Source organism: Rhinopithecus bieti, unplaced genomic scaffold (assembly GCF_001698545.2).
Source record: "Rhinopithecus bieti isolate Rb0 unplaced genomic scaffold, ASM169854v2 scaffold_1673, whole genome shotgun sequence".
Classification (NCBI taxonomy): Eukaryota; Metazoa; Chordata; class Mammalia; order Primates; family Cercopithecidae; genus Rhinopithecus; species Rhinopithecus bieti.
Window position 1 is genome coordinate 244,815 of NW_016804690.1, and position 16,614 is coordinate 261,428.

Consider the following 16,614-nt stretch of genomic DNA (forward strand, 5'->3'; position numbering starts at 1 on the left):
CATCAAGCATATAAATTCATCTATTCCTTTCCTTTTCTTTCCTTAAGTGCAGTGGCACGATCTTGATGCAACCTCCACCTCCTGGACTCAAGCAGTCTCTCCATCCTCAGCCCCTCAAGTAGCCCCAAGGAATTTTTGTAGAGATGGGGTTTCACTGTGTTGCCCAGGCTGGTCTCAAACTCCTGAGCTCAAGCAGTCCACCTGCCTCAGCCTCCTGAAGTGCTGGGATTACAGGTGTGAGCCACTGTGCCCAGCCTGAATTCATCAATTCTTTCTTTCCACCAAAAATCAGTGTCAGATGAGACTGGGAGGAAAGAAGAGTGATTTGTTAGGTAGCAATTGGGAATTTACTTTTTTCCAGTCAGGAAAAATCTACTTCTAGATTCTCTATTGGCTTTTGTTTTGTTTTGTTTGTCTGTTTTAATATATCGTGGGAGATAACAGATATTAGTTTCTAATTAAATTTTCCTGTGGTCTAAATATGTTAAGCCTTCTTGCTTTTAAATTCCTCCTATTTATGAGATGTCTTCTCTCATGGTCTGTTCAATCCTGCTTCTGGTAGGTTTTCTTTCTCTTAATTATCTCTTAATTATGCCTGAGAATCCTGTACAGCTCTTTCTAAAAATATGTACCCTAGAGGTACTTAAAATTATGTATGGCTACCATTATCCCTAGAAAAGCCAAACTTTTTTTAAGCCCAAACTTACTTAGAACCAACCCTGACGAATACTATAATTAACTTCTGGTTTAGGGCTACATATTAGACCACTGTCAAGTACAGAGATTAGTCTTCTTATGACTCAAGTGATTTACAATGGTTTTGAAAATGTTTTGAACTTCAGTCAGATGTAGTGAGTATATTATCTCCCAGGATGACCACAGTAATCCATTTGCCATTTATTTGTAAGGAATATATCTCATTGACCCTCCAAATCCCCAAATATGTAAGTGCCAGTATAAAATAGAGCAATTAAGAAACCTTTTCCCAAAAAAGCTGTACCACTACTCAAGCCTTTTCACTGTGCTGGCAATATGTAGAAAAACGGGACTTATTTTTTTACCTTTGCACAAGCAATAGATTTCTCAAATTGATACAGCAAACAGAGCTTGATGATAAAGCCTGTCATTTTGACCTTGATTACTTCAAATCCTGTTTTTCCTGCCTTTCAGCAAATATGCTTCTTGAATATATATTCACAAAAACATTTTCCTCCAAATAGAGAAATATTTCAGTTGCATTCACACTTTAACCCTGTGGTCCTTCTCTTTGTGGACCTCTTCAGTTTAGGAAGGAAATACAGCTAATCTGTCTTTACTTTTTTTTTCCTCTCTCTCTAATTTCATTTCATGTAAGAAAAAAATTATTTTCAGAAATTATTGAGCAGCCGATACTTCTAAGAAGATAAATTCAGTTTTTTAATTGGTGCCTTTTAGCTTTTGCTTCACACATACACACACAAAAAGTTCAGATACAGTTCCAGCTTTTTATCTTCATGTCAGAAATGTTGAAGCTAAGGCACATCCTCTAAGGTTTCCTCAATTGGCAGTACACCCACTGACAGTTTGCACACTGGCCACGTACTTAACTGATATATCATTAAGTTATACACGTTTCTAATTTGCCCTGGGATTCTGCCCTTGTTCAAGAACTGTCGCCTGTGCTTAATCTCATGACAGTAATAAATGGTGTTTATTCCAAACACCTTTCCATATACAAATATATTTAATCCTTATAACAACATGATATGAAATTCATGCCCCCATTTATAGGTGAAGGGTTGTAAAGAGTGAGTAATTTGCCCAAAGTTGCCCAGCTACTCAGTGTTGGAGGAAGGATTCAATGTTGAGTAGTCTGATTCCAGAGTCCATACTCTCAACCAATACTCTCTATACTATGTGGCTAGTTTTTTGAAGATTAGTTTATTACACAGAAACAAAGCTGTAGGGGATTTTGATTGTTGTGGTCACTTCATGAGATTATAGTCTACAAAGCCATATCGTGATACAGATAAGGGACCATTGTCTACTCTCACTAGTAAGCTCTTGAGCAGGGCTGCTGGATGTGAATCCCAACTTTACCATTTACTAACTGTTAACCATGAGCAGACCACTTAACCATAACCTATGTTTCAATCACCATTAAAAAGAGGATAAGCAGGCCGGGCGCAGTTGCTCATGCCTGTAATCCCAGCACTGGGAGGCTGAGGTGGGCGAATCACGAGGTCAGGAGATGGAGACCATCCTGGCTAACACGGTGAAACCCCATCTCTACTAAAAATACAAAAAATTAGCCAGGCATGGTGTCACGCGCCTATAATCCCAGCTACTCGGGAGGCTGAGGCAGGAGAATCGCTTGAACCCGGGAGGCAGAGGTTGCACTGAGCTGAGATCTCGCCACTGCCCTCCAGCCTGGGTGACGAGTGAAACTCCGTCTCAAAAAAAAAAGATAAGCAGAATACCCATTTTATGGGATAGTGGTGAATATTAAATAATATGCAGTAAGTAGTTGATACCTAGTACTTTGCAAGCACCCAATAAAGGTTTAGCTGTTGTTTTCATTTTTGCTTCATTATTCAATTTGGATACATTGCTTTTCTGTCACTTCCCATTTCCATAGAATTTATCACCATCTCTATCCTGGATTTGTTTATGTTCAAAGGCCTTGATTTATAATTCTTCATTACTCATGTATTGACAGAATATTGCAGATAGTTTTTTTGTGTGTGACTTGATGAGAGCTGATCATCTTTTAACAGGAAAAAAGTGTATATTTAAACGTTTTTTCATAAGGTAACATGTTAAACTATTCATGGTATATTTATTTTCCCCTTAAGTTCTAGTAAAGAGTCTTGTTCTGTGTGCAGTGAATGATAAATTTAAGATCAGTTAGTTGGTTTTATTAATGTAAAACTTTTCTCTGAATTACTATATGTTCAGATCACAAGGTTTACATCTGGCACAAACGTAGTGAACTGCCAATTGCGGAGCTGACAGGGCACACACGTACAGTAAACTGTGTGAGCTGGAACCCACAGATTCCATCCATGATGGCCAGCGCCTCAGATGATGGCACTGTTAGAATATGGGGACCAGCACCTTTTATAGACCACCAGAATATTGAAGGTAATACCATTGTATAATATTACTATGTTTTGTCCAAATGAAACGTTGCTTGGCTTATTACAAACTTAAAGCAGTTTTAAGTAGCAGTTTATTTAAAGTGTGGTATGTGATTTCTCTCTTTTACATATTGTACCCTATCTCAGGCCACAGAATGAGTTTAAGTAATCTAAGAGCCAATAGTGTAGTGGTTGTTTTCGGGGGGACAGTGAAAAGAATAAGCTGGAATATGATACCTCATTGACATCCAGTTAGCTATTTAGTAGTTTCATTTTTAAAATCTTACTGAAAATCTTGCTTCATCATGCTACCTAAATGTAATATTGTAGGAAGCATTTTATACACATGAAACTAACCATTCAAAATTTGAACAACTTTAGATATTAAATATCTTCATTATGGATTTTACTGTTTAACGTCTGTTTACACCATGCATCATACTAACATGAGTTGTGTTTAATGGATAGGGAAAGAGACGAGAACTAAAATTGATCATGTACCTGTGTGCCAAGCAGCATGCTAATCCCTTTACATGTACTATCTTGCATAAAGTCTTCATAGTCCTGTAAGGGAAGTATTTTTATCATTATTTTTAGAGGTAAGGAAACTGCAGCATGCCAAAACTAATTCATTTGTTGAGTGCCATCAGGTCTTCAAGTCTAAGTCTGAAAGGTTTTTTCCACCACTTTGAGATACTTGGGGATGAAGAAAGGCCAAAATATAAGGTTAACAGTCAAGGCCAAAAGCTTAATTGAACATAATATATCAGTACTACATGATATAATGAGAGATATCATGAGAAGTAATGAGAAACTTCATGTCAATGACTCACTCTTAAATAGAGTGCGTAAAATGTTTAGTTTGCTTAGAAGAAAGCAGTTTATCTATAAACAGATTCTTTGTTAAGCATGTCCCACCTAAATTTTTTTTTTTTTTAGTGAGAAAGATGACTAATTGCTCTCAGTTAAGTGATTCTCTGTGGAGGAGGGTTATCGGAGTAGCTTGTATGGTTTGAAAAAGTATATTCCTTATACTTTTGTCTCTGTGGTACAGACTGTAGAAGGCTTGACCACATCTCACTGGCTGGTAAGGATACGCAATCAGAGATGAGAATACAAAACACAAAGAGCACACGGGTCAAAATTTTGAGAACTACTGTTCGTTTGCCGAGAACCTTGAAGGACCTTTTTGTCTTTGTAGATCACTACCTGACATTCTAACATTCCTCTAGGAAATCAACTAAGACCAGAAATCTTTACCTTCTTGTGTTGTCCTGTTTGGGTTTCAACCAAAGGCCTGCAAACCCAAAGTCTTTATAGATCTGCAACTGTGATTCAATCTGTGTTTTTCTCATTTTATTAGTCATTTGGAAGTTATTTCTTCAAATAAACATACTTGGTTTAAAGAAGTAGGAAAATACTAGGTATGTAGTAACAGATTTACCCCAGAAGAGGATATGTTTTATGCCTCCATAGCAATGGAATAAGAGTGTGCTGCTATTTGGTGAATCTGACTAATGTAGACCCTCACTTTAGTGAGTGAGCCAAATTTTGGCTAATTTGTAGGATCTGGGTCCAGTTCAGCAACTCACCATTGTACTTTGCCAACATGGGTGTAGCCCTAAAATGGTTGTCATTTTCACCTGAAATAGAAAAAAATAATACTTGTATATTCAGATATTTGGCTATATGTCCTTTTTGCAAGTTATTTTCTGGAGTATCCCCCTTCCACCCCAAAACACTCTCTTTTTTTTTCTTTTTTTTTTTTTTGTTTGAGATGGAGTCTCATTCTGTCGCCCAGGTTGGAGTACAGTGGCGCAATCTCTGCTCGCTGCAAGCTCCGCCTCCTGGGTTCACGCCATTCTCCTGCCTCAGCCTCCCGAGTAGCTGGGACTACAGGCACCCGCCACCACGCCCGGCTAATTTTTTGTATTTTTAGTAGAGACGGGGTGTCACTGCGTTAGCCAGGATAGTCTCGATCTCCTGACCTCATGATCCGCCCACCTCAGCCTCCCAAGGTACTGGGATTACAGGCGTGAGCCACCGCGCCCGGACCCCGAAACACTTTTTCTAATGAAAGTAATACCTATTTAGAATAGAACTTAAAGAAAAATGTAGATGAGGCTAAATAAATCAATATTAAAAAATCAAAATACAGCCAGGCATGATGGCTTGTGCCTGTAATCCTAGCTACTTGGAAGGCTGAGGCAGGAGGATCCCTCGAGTCCAGGAGTTTGAGGCTTCAGTGAGCTACGATCATGCCACTGCACTCCAGCCTAGGGGACAGAATGAGACCCTGTCTCTGAAGGTGAAACAAAAAAGGAAAAATGTAACACAGTAAAATACTGTAAGTCATTTAAATAAAAATGTTTCACTCAACTCCATTTCAAAAGGGATAAATTTTAACAGTAGAATTATGGACTATAAATTAAATTTTATTTTAACGGTAGAATTAAGTTTGTGGGGTTTTTGTTTGTTTGTTTGTTTGTTTTGAGATGGAGTTTTGCTCTTGTTTCCCAGGCTGGAATGCCATGCGCAATCTCGGCTCACCACAACCTCTGCCTCCTGGGTTCAAGCAATTCTCCTGCCTCAGCCTCCTGAGTAGCTGAGTGATTACATCACCATGCCCAGCTAATTTTGTGTTTTTAGCAAAGACGGGGTTTTTCCATGTTGGTGAGGCTGGTCTCAAACTTCCGACCTCAGGTGATCCACCTGTCTTGGCCTCCCAAAGTGCTGGGATTACAGGCGTGGTTTTTTTTTTGAAGGATGCATAAAATGGAATAGGAAGAAGTACTGATGCATGCTACAGTATGAATGGACGTTGAAAACAGTATGCTGAGTGAAAGCAGGACACAAGAGACCATATACTGTGATTCCATTTATATGAAATGGTCTAGAATAGACAGATCTATAGACAACATAGATATAGTGATTACTTAGGGCTTGGGGAGGTGTTTGACTGCTAATGAATGCTGAAAATGTTCTAAAATTGATTATTAATGGTTGTATAATTCTGTGGATACACTAAAAACCATTGAATTTTACACTTTTTTTTTTGTTTTTTTTTGTTTTTGTGTTTCTGTTTTGAGATGGAGTCTTACTCTGTTGCCCAGGCTGAAGTGCAGCGGCACAATCTCAACTCACTGCAACCTCCGCCTCCCAGGTTCAAAGTGTACACTTTAAATGGTTGCATTGAATAGTATATGAATTATATCTCAAAGGTATGAGATTCTGAGGCTAGGCACAGTGGCCAGTGCCTGTAATCCCAACATTTTGGGAGGCCAGGGCAGGCAGATCGCTTGAGCTCGGGAGTTCAAGACCAGCCTGGACAACATGGTGAAAGCCCATCTCTACAAAAAAATACAAAAAGTAGCCAGGCATGGTGGCAGGTGCCTGTAATCCTGGCTACTCAGGAGGCAGAGGTGGAAGGATCCCTTGAGCCGAGGAGGCAGAGGTTGCAGTGAGCCCAAATTACGTCACCAGCCTGGGTGACTAAGTGGGACCCTGTCTCAAAAAAATAAAAGCATTAGATTCTAACATGATTATTCACTTGGGTTTCTTCAGTATTCAAAATAATCATGAATTTAGATCGTAATATATGGTCTAAGACATGATATAGACACTTTTTTTAATGAGTATGATGAAAGTATCAAGAATTTGCTTTGATTTTTTAATGACAGTATAATTTTGTAATGTCATAATGCTAATTTTGAAACTTTCTAACTGGTAACTTTTTTCTCTCCTTCCCCTCTTTTTCCTCTCCATCCCCCTCCCCGCCCCGACCCATACATTTCATCTTGTCTTCATTCAGAGGAATGCAGTAGCATGGATAGTTGATGGCGAATTTGGAGCAGACGACTTCTGTTTAACTTAAAATTAGTCGTATTTTAATGGCTTGGGATTTGGTGCAAACAAACATGATTGATAGCTGGACAGACATGCTCGTCATGAAAAAAGAACCATTTCTGAAGCCCGATTGGGGCCAAACATTTACACCTTGCTTCATAGTAACCAGTTGAGATGAAGCACGTCGTTAGAACGTTGTTGGACACCATGTTGAATTATCCCCCCATCGGTTGTGAAGAACTGTGCTACATTCAGGCTTACCCATTGAACTCAGTATATATATTTTTTTCCTTCCTGTCTTTTGTCTGGCAGGATACCATTCTTGTTGCTCTTCTGTGTAATGAAGTTTAAATGCTTGTTTGGAAAACTTTATTTAACAGTTTAGAAGGCTTGATAGAAAGAGTGCATTAGTCTGAAGAGTATACATTGGATAGGAAAGAATTTCCTTCTTTTGTTTCTCCAAATCTTTCCGCCTTATTTAGCTTGAGATCTTTGCAGCTTGGTTCATGGATTCTAGCCTTGCCCGTTGCGCAGTATATACTGATCCAGATGATAAACCAGTGAACTATGTCAAAAGCACTCTCAATATTACATTTGACAAAAAGTTTTGTACTTTTCACATAGCTTGTTGCCCCGTAAAAGGGTTAACAGCACAATTTTTTAAAAATAAATTAAGAAGTATTTATAGGATTAAAGTGACTTCATTTGTATACATGTGGAATTTAAACCAGCTTAAAAACAGTTTCCTCAATGACTTAGATACGCAGTATAACTGAAGCTCTTCTGGAATACCACATGAGACATGGTCAGAAACAGTGCTTGGAAGGACATTACACAGGAAATTCAGAGTAATGCTTTGAAGATTCCCCCCTTTTGTTTTATTCCTGAAGGAACATCAGTACCCGATCTTGAAGAAATTCAAGATTCAAAAAGAATTTTAAATACACCAACATGAGAGATCAGTAGTCAGTTGGTTTTCAGTAAAGCTTGTTCCAAGTTGTTCTCAACTTAGGAAGTAATTTTGGTGTGATGTAGCAAAAGAGTAGAAATCAACAGATATAACCGCTTTGGGAGTTTATAGTATAATTGAAATTATTAGAAGAATTCAGCAGGTTACAGACAAACTGGGATTAAAACCTCATAGTCATTTATCTTAACTGCCCTTAATATTTTGACATATAGGGATACATAAATTTAAAGAATATTTCTTCTCAGTTTTTTCAGATATTGCCATACTGAACCTCATTCTAAACTGGTGCTGTGGATCGTCTTTCTCTCTCCCCTCCTGTTTAAGGAAAGGTTTCCTTTGTGGAAAAGCACTTTTAATTTTGAGAATTTCACATTTAAAATAAGCCAAAAGCCTGATGTTCACATTGTGCTTTTAAACTCCATAACAGCTGAATACAATATAACATAGTCTCCCTTGAAATTCCCTCCCTTTTTCAGTAGAGGATAAATAGGGTGATCCCAGCTGTTGGAAAGAGAATGGGGATACCCCCAAAATAAGATTCTGGTGAAGAAAAAGTCTTATACTAAGTTCCCCTTTAGGCATAGCCAAGTCTCTAATATAATCATGATCATGAATAGACTCCTCCAGGATCCACAAAGAGAGAGGACTTGGATGTCAAAAATTCTTCCATTGTGGGGTAGGTGGTTGGGGATGGGAGAAAGGGAAAAGTCAGGGAAAGGGAGAAGAAAGAAAAACACATTTGGCCTTAAAATAGCATGCATTCTCCCAGAAGCCCGTAGTAAAGAAAATGACAGATCGTGGTCAGCAGACTCTTATCAAATTGGTATGTAAAAGATTTCTTCAAGCTCCATTTTGCAGAGACCACCACTTAGAGAATCCAAAAATTTCTGTTTTGATACTTCTAAGTTAAAATATATGTTACAGTTTATCTGGTACTTCATTTTCTTAACTAAAATTATTTTACTTTAAGCTTGAATAAAAATCTTCATTGGTAACTGTATGTAATTAAGTGGCAACTTCTCTTTACCTCAGTATAGTTAAAAACCATTCATATTTTAAGTGATTCATGTATACCCTGAAGCCGTTAATACACCCCAGTCTCTACAGTAACATCACTAAATGTGGGCATAGAAACTCCACAGCTGTTTACAAATTTGGTTACAGTGTGCTATGGTGCATTTGTAACACTCACTGAGATTTGTGCCCATTCAGGGGCAATTTGGCACTCAGATTCTACTTTACTTCACCTAACCACCCCTAGATCTGAGTTTTCAGAGTGCTTCTGAAGTATAGTTAAAAAACACTTTTTAAAAAGTGGAGTAAAAGTGAGGCACATTTTACAAGAACATAACTCCTATTAAAACGGAGTAACAACTATGCAAAGGTTTCTATAGCAGCTAGGTGAGTTTGTTTTCCGGGTCTGTCTTAACTGGCAGCTTCCTGTATATACTGGTACTTTGCTGTGCCAATTTGCTGTAAACGTCTGTTTCATACATTTGCCATGCAGTGACTGTGCTAGAAAGGTGAAATAAATGGTAAAGCCTAGAATTTTATGGTATAAGAAACTGATCACAGGATTTTCTAATCCATAGCTATTAATTGAAAACTTCTGATAGTGCTGTAGGCTCTGTAGTAGGCTTAAGAGTGAGTCTCATACTATGAAACCAGCCACAGGATACTAACAAATGTATAAACTGAAAAGTACCAATACTTTTTGCACATAGATCAAAATAGAGTGGAGAATTTGGGCTCCAAATATCAGGTTAGTAGGCTCATTTCCATGTGCTTAAAAATGTTTTTGTTGTTATGCACTGATTAAGGGCTAGAGTAAATATAAAATTAAATGTCTTTTTCCTCCAAATAATTGGTCATTAATGATAAAATGTTGTACTTGGGGCTTACTGAGATTAGTATGTGAGTAGTAAAGAATTGGAGTGGGAGTTAATGGGGAGGGATGACAAAGCTTCAGCTTTGGTTTTTGTATTTTATTAGTCTTCATAACAGCTACATTTCTGTTGCTCTTATTGGCCAGATAAATGTGTTACATTAAACCAGGTAAGTATTTTAAACAGAGAACATTTTATTTGCATATATCCCTACAAATTGGCCCATTTTATTGGGTGGGGGGGGGAAGGGATTCCCTAACTTTAAATAATTAGAATATCCTACAATTGAAAGGAGAAAAAAATCCAATTTTGGCAGTATTTTCTTAGTCTGAAAGAAACAGAAGTAGTAATATGGTGAATTTTATTATTAGGAGTGTTCTGCCTCTAGAGTGGCATTCCATGACATTAATAGAAAATCCTTCTTTCCCACCCCTCCCCATCCTGAAATTTTCTTTTTTAGGATGTTGGTTCCTGCAAACAAGAACTGACCCTATCACCTCTGCCTCACAGTGGGTAAATATATCATACATCTCTTGAAAGGGAAAATATCCATGTCAGTTTCTTTCACAGTAGAAGAATGGCTGCTTTTGAATGGGGAGGAAAGAAGACATTTTTCTTAATATCCTTTTTGTCCCATCTCTAAAATGTATAAATATTTTGATTTGGTTTTACTTTAATTTCTCATTTATAATTTAGCAACTCTCCTTTTGGGTTGCTCTCCAACACATTACTTCCATTTCAGAAACCATATCTGATTTAACATAAACTGCTAACTTAAGAATAGGTGAATTTGCATTTACACTTAGACACTTTCTAAAAACAGGGTGAACTTAATTGAAATTTTTCAGTGTTGTTAAGCTATTGTTATAGTAGCTGCCCTATAGTTACAAAATAAAACTATAAAATCCATCCCCTATCTACTTAATCCAGATAGCCTGGATTTAACAAAACTAATAGTATAAAAATGTGTGTGTGTGTGCGCTCTGTGTGTGTGAGAGAGAGAGTACTTGATTCATTAAAAAGTCCTGGAAACAGCTGTTCTAGGATCTTGTCATTTTTACTAAAAGTCTCGTGCACATGTGAAGTGCCCTCTGAGTTTAAGGTTTGGTTAATACTGGTATATTTTTATAAGATTGAAATTGTGTCCCCATCTTTAACCTAAACATTTTCGTTATCAGGGTCAATGTGCTAGAACTGAATTGTAACATTTTTAGGCACAGATGGAAAAAATGTTATTGGCTCCTTGAAAATGTGTGTGTGTGGCGAGGGGAATAGATCCACAAAAGCATGTATGTACTTACAAACCAAGCTGTAGAGATCAAGAAAAGAACTTAAGTGTTGATCTCAAGATATCTAAATTGTCAAGATTTACATGGCATTGTGGTGGAACTAGTTAACACTTAGAGCTTTTGGTATGTAATAACTATTTGCTATGGACTGATTAAATGTTTCAAAAGATTGTGTTCTTCAATTTTGGTGGGTTTTGAATTTTGTTTTTTTAACTGCCTTTCAGATTATATTTAGTTAGTTTAAATTTCTTTGCTTTATTCATTAAAGTATAAAAACTTCAGGTCTCTGATATTTATTTTCACTTGTTTACTAATTACGAAACACCCTTTGTTGACTTTTATTTTATAAATGTGTAGTGTATTAAACGTCTTTAATTTTGTTCAATTGAAACTACATTAACTTTGATTTGCTTTACTGGGATTTTTTTAAATACACCTTTTCCATGTCAGTGCGCAGCACTTAACCAGTCGTTTGTATTCCCTTTCTTTCAATTCAATAAACAGAATGAATACCTAAATAATTCTTGGTGTGTTACATCTCCTAATATCCATTAATCTGAATGTTTAAGTAGTACTCTTTTTGCCTAAAACAATTGATTTGCTGAATTTTTATGTATTTTAGAGTCTCACTATGTTGCCCAGACTGGACTTGAACTGCTGGGCTCAAGCTATCCTCCTGCCTCAGCCTCTCAAAAGTGCTGAAATAACACACACAAACCATCATGCCTGGCTATGATTTGCTGAATTTGCCTTCCATATATGTACCTAGAGTTTGTGAGTGATAGCTAAAGAAGCAGTGGTTAGTCTGTTGGGATCATCTTTTTTTTTTTTTTTGAGAGGGAGTCTTGCCCTGTCGCCCAGTCTGGAGTGTAGTGGTGTGATCTCGGCTCACTGCAACCTCTGCCTCCCGGGTTCAAGTGATTCTCCTGCCTCAGCCTCCCAAGTAGCTGGGACTACCGGCGCATGCCACCACGCCCAGCTAATTTTTGTATTTTTAGTAGAGACGGGGTTTTACCATATTGACCAGGCTGGTCTCAAACTCCTGACCCCGTGATCCACCTGCCTCAGCCTCCCAAAGTGTTGGGATTACAGGCATGAGCCACCGCGCCTGGCCTGGGATCATCTTTTTAAGGGCCATTGTGCATTCATGGATAAACTTAGAAAAATTTTAGGAGCATTTGCATTTCAAAGGAATTGCATGCCCTATTTTGTTCAAAAGTTCAAATGTGAAAATAAGTATTTGGCAGCCAACTAATTAGGTATTGCTTCCTTAGTACTGCTCACTGCTTAGAAAATCATGGTTTTCAGCTTCCTCTGATTAACAGGAAAGAGAAGGGAGAAGTTTTTCTACTTGTTTTCTGTAAGTACAGCTATACTTTAACAGCAGGTTTAGCTAATTTAGTCAGATTATTCATCTACATTTAGAGTTTCATGCCAATTCCCAGGACCAGGTATAGAAATTTTCTCAGCCTTAACAAATCTAAGAGTACAGATTTTTATTTAAAATACAATCTGGCCGGGCAGAGTGGCTCACGCCTGTAATCCCAACACTTTGGGAGGCTGAGGCAGGCAGATCACCTGAGGTCAGGAGTTCAAGACCAGCCTGACCAACATGGCGAAACCCCATCTCCACTAAAAATACAAAAATGAGCCAGGTGTGGTGGGCGTCTGTAGTCTCAGCTACTCAGGAGGCTGAGGCAAGAGAATCGCTTGAACCTGGAAGGCGGAGGTTGCAGTGAGCCAAGATCGCACCATTGCACTCCAGCCTGAGCAACAGTGCAAGACTCCGTCTCAATAATAAAATACAATCTAATTATCTTCCACTTAAGCAAAAGAAAAACTGGTATTACATCATTTAATGACTTCTCTTTTCCAAAAAATCTAAAACTGTTAAGGAAGATTGAACAAACAGGTATTCCCCTCATCATATCACATCTTTCAAGAATCTGTTGTTGGTTTTGTGGCAGTGGGCTCTTCGCCCTCAAGCTTGATTAGCCTACTTAAATGAGCTTGCTATATATTAAACATTCTGGTCATGTACTTAAAGTTATTAAATCAGCATGTCATTATAGTTAATGTGGGAATCAAAAGGACAAATAGCAAATTTTCAATGAAGTTTATTTTGTTGTGTTTTGTTTTTTGTTATTCTCAGATGAGACAAGTTTTAACTTCCCTTTCTGATGTAAGGAGTAGTGGCTTCCTTGGTCATGATATTAAAGTTGGTGCAATTTTATGTACATTAGTCCCTCCTATATGATTTAAGACTTTAGAATTCTTTCATACGCTCAGGAAAGACATTTAAAACAATTAGCCATAGTGATAGAACATATCTAGAATAAAAGTGATTCACTGCAACTTTAGGTTTTTTAAAAAAACAGAAGAAAATGAATATGCTAAATGTTCATTTAGCATATTCATTTATTTAGAAAAAAAGCCTGTGTGGCTTTTTTCCCTACTGTTTTTTGAATAAAATTAAGAAGTAGAGCTACACATTGGATTGGAAATTGTATTCCAAATAGTTTCCAAATGTTGAATAATTTTCCCTCATCCCCCATAGCTGAAGAGTATCAGTTTGTGTCCTAAGCATTCAGAAAAGGGATCCCTGATTTTATTAACATCAACAAAACTTTCTAAAAATCATTTTTAAAGAACAGGCAGATGCACTTCTGATAGGAAACAAAATATATTTTGGATCCGTATGCTATATTCTGAAAAGGAACATAAACTTTAGATGAACATGCCTGAACCTTTCACAGGTAAGTATGTTTAATTGGGCTTTTTTGTCCCATTAATGGATTTGCATGAAAAGACCTTTTCAGTAAGTTGCTGTTAACTTGTACACAAAAAAACTAAACAACTAACTTGGTTTTCCTTTTTCTTTCTATGCTTCCTCTTAGTAAAAGTAAACAATTGGAGTGCCTGTTAGATGCCAGGCACTAAGCTAAGCATTTCACATACATTATTTAACTGTCTACTGTATACGAGTATTACTGCTCACTATTTTCCAGGTGATAAACTCAAGCTTGAAGATATAACCTGTTATTCCAAAGCCTGCAATTTAAATCCAAATGCATGTGAGACTCAGTTGGGGGCTTTTCTAAGTTTCAGATTTCTGAGGCACCTTTCAGATCTCAAATCAAAAGGGAGATCTGGAGTGTGTGTGTGTGTGTGTGTGTGTGTGTGTGTGTGTGTGTGAACACTCCAGGTAATTTCATTTTTAAATTTTTTTATATAGAGACGGAGGTCTCACTTTGTTGCTCAGGCTGGTCTCGAACTCCTGGCCTTAAGCAGTCCTACCACCTTGGCCTCCCAGAGTGCTGGGATTATAGGTGTGAGTCACTGCTCAAGACAAGGTAATTTTATGCTGTCAGCCTGGTACCAATTCAGTTGTTGGTGTTTGAAAACCACAAGACCATTATGCTATGTTACATCAGTGAAAAGAACAAAAAGCAGGAGCAAGAGGGGCATTCAGAGGAACTAACCACATTAATTATACACATACACCTATTTGGTTATTGAGCAGCAAGTATTCATTTGGGTGCTTACTGTAGGCCAGTCACTATGAGTGTGAGCCATTTATATATATTCTCATTTAAATATCAAGGTAGCTTTGTGGAGCAGATATGCTAATTCTCATTTTACAAATGAGGGAAATAGGCTTTAAAAGGTATACGTATGAAGGAGCTGGGACTCAAACCTAGGTGCCTCTGAGCTCATGTTTTTAGTCACTACACCATATAATATTTCTTTGGTGTCTATATATGGCCACTTACCTTGGAAAAATTGACTGTTAAAACTTGTCAAAGATAGATGAAAAGTTTAAGGCCCCACTTTGATTCTAGTGAACTGTTTAATTGACAGAAGGAAATGACACTTGAAATTAGGAGACTCCTTCATATTGATTACTTCGGGGTTTTTTGTTTTTTTTGTTTTTAAACAGTCTTGCTCTGTCACCCAGGCTGGAGTGCAGTGGCAGGTCTCAGCTCACTGCAACCTCTACCTCCCAGGTTCATGCGATTATATCATGTCTCAGTTTCCAAGTAGCTGGGACTAGACATGCACCACCATGTCTGGCTAATTTTTATTTATTTATTTATTTATTTTTTTGAGATGGAGTCTCGCTGTGTTGCCCAGGCTGGAGTGCAGTGGTACAATCTTGGCTCACTGCAACCTCTGCCTGCCAGGTTCAAGCGATTCTCCTGCCTCAGCCTCCCGAGTAGCTGGGATTACAGGCACCCACCATCACGCCCAGCTAATTTTTATATTTTTAGTAGAGACGGGGTTTCACCATGTTGGTTAAGCTGGTCTGGAACTGCTGACCTTGTGATCCACCCACCCTGGCCTTCCGAAGCGCTAGGATTACAGGCATGAGCCACCGTGCCCCATTTTTGTATTTTTAGTAGAGACAAAGTTTCACCATGTTGGCCAGGCTGGTCTTGAACTCCTGCCCTCAAGTGATCTGCCCACCTCGGCCTCCTAAAGTGCTGGGATTACAGGCATGAGTCACTGCACCTGGCCTGATTGCTTTAATTGTAAAACAGACTCAAGTTTTGTAGAGGGAAATCTCAACAAATTTTAATCTTTTTTCAAGAGACAGGTTCTTGCTCTATTGCCCAGGCTAGAGTACAGAGATGTGATCATAGCTTTCTGTAACCTTGAACTCCTGGGCTCAAGCCATCCCTCCACCTTAGCCTCCCAAGTAGCTAGGACTGTATAGGTGCCTATATCGGCTGAATTTTTTTTTTAAGAGACGGGGGCCTCACTATGTTGCCCAGGGGTGTCGAGCTCCTGGCCTCAAGTGATCCTTCCACCTTGGCTTTCCAAAGTGCTGGGATTACAGGCATGAGCCACTGTGCCTGGCCTAGATACTTAATACTAAGGAATTGACAGTTTATGTGTGACATTGCTACTATAGTCACGTGTGTTTTAAGAACCCTTATCTTACAAAGAAACATACTAAAATATTACAGATGTAATGAGGTCTGGGGTTTGCTTCAAAACGGAGGGCGGTGGAGGGCAAGGAAGGTGGTAGGTAATGGATAAAATAAGAATGACTGTAAGTTTATTTTTCTTCTCTGCTGTTTGAATCAGCAAGTATGGCCATAAGTTGATTATTGTACCTGGTAAAATAGAAAATTACCAACTAACATGGGTAAATCTTATTACTGTCTCCCAGAAAGTTGGCAAATTTATATAAAGCTACCCCAGAGGATTCGCCCTGCCCCACAGGTCTCTTCAGTTCTGACAGATATCAGTGGCAGTCAAATGTGTTACTTTTAACTGAGCAACACAAGACGTTCACCTCTCACCCAGTTTGCATCCAACCTGTGAAATAAGATCTAGAAAACAGGAATTAAAGTGTATGTTCAACTAACTCACATTCTGACTAGGTGCTAACGTTTAATGGGAACTGATATAGATGAAACCAAGATTGCTCCATAACGGATGTAGCAAACCAAATATACAGCAGAGGAAGCCACGGGCAAACCACTGAGTTCTCTCTC

At 38.2% G+C, this 16,614-nt stretch overlaps 1 protein-coding gene across 2 annotated transcripts in view; it reads left to right on the forward strand.

Annotated features, from left to right (window-relative positions):
• The window catches only part of WDR26 (WD repeat domain 26), a 49,102-nt gene extending 37,474 nt beyond the window's left edge, over positions 1-11,628 (forward strand). For both annotated transcript variants that reach the window (XM_017869941.1, XM_017869940.1), the window contains exons 13-14: positions 2,938-3,123; positions 6,931-11,628. In XM_017869941.1, coding sequence (XP_017725430.1) covers positions 2,938-3,123; positions 6,931-6,956 — 212 coding nt within the window. In that variant the 3' untranslated portion in view covers positions 6,957-11,628. The remainder of the gene's footprint in view (positions 1-2,937; positions 3,124-6,930) is intronic.
• The last annotated feature ends 4,986 nt before the right edge of the window (positions 11,629-16,614 follow it).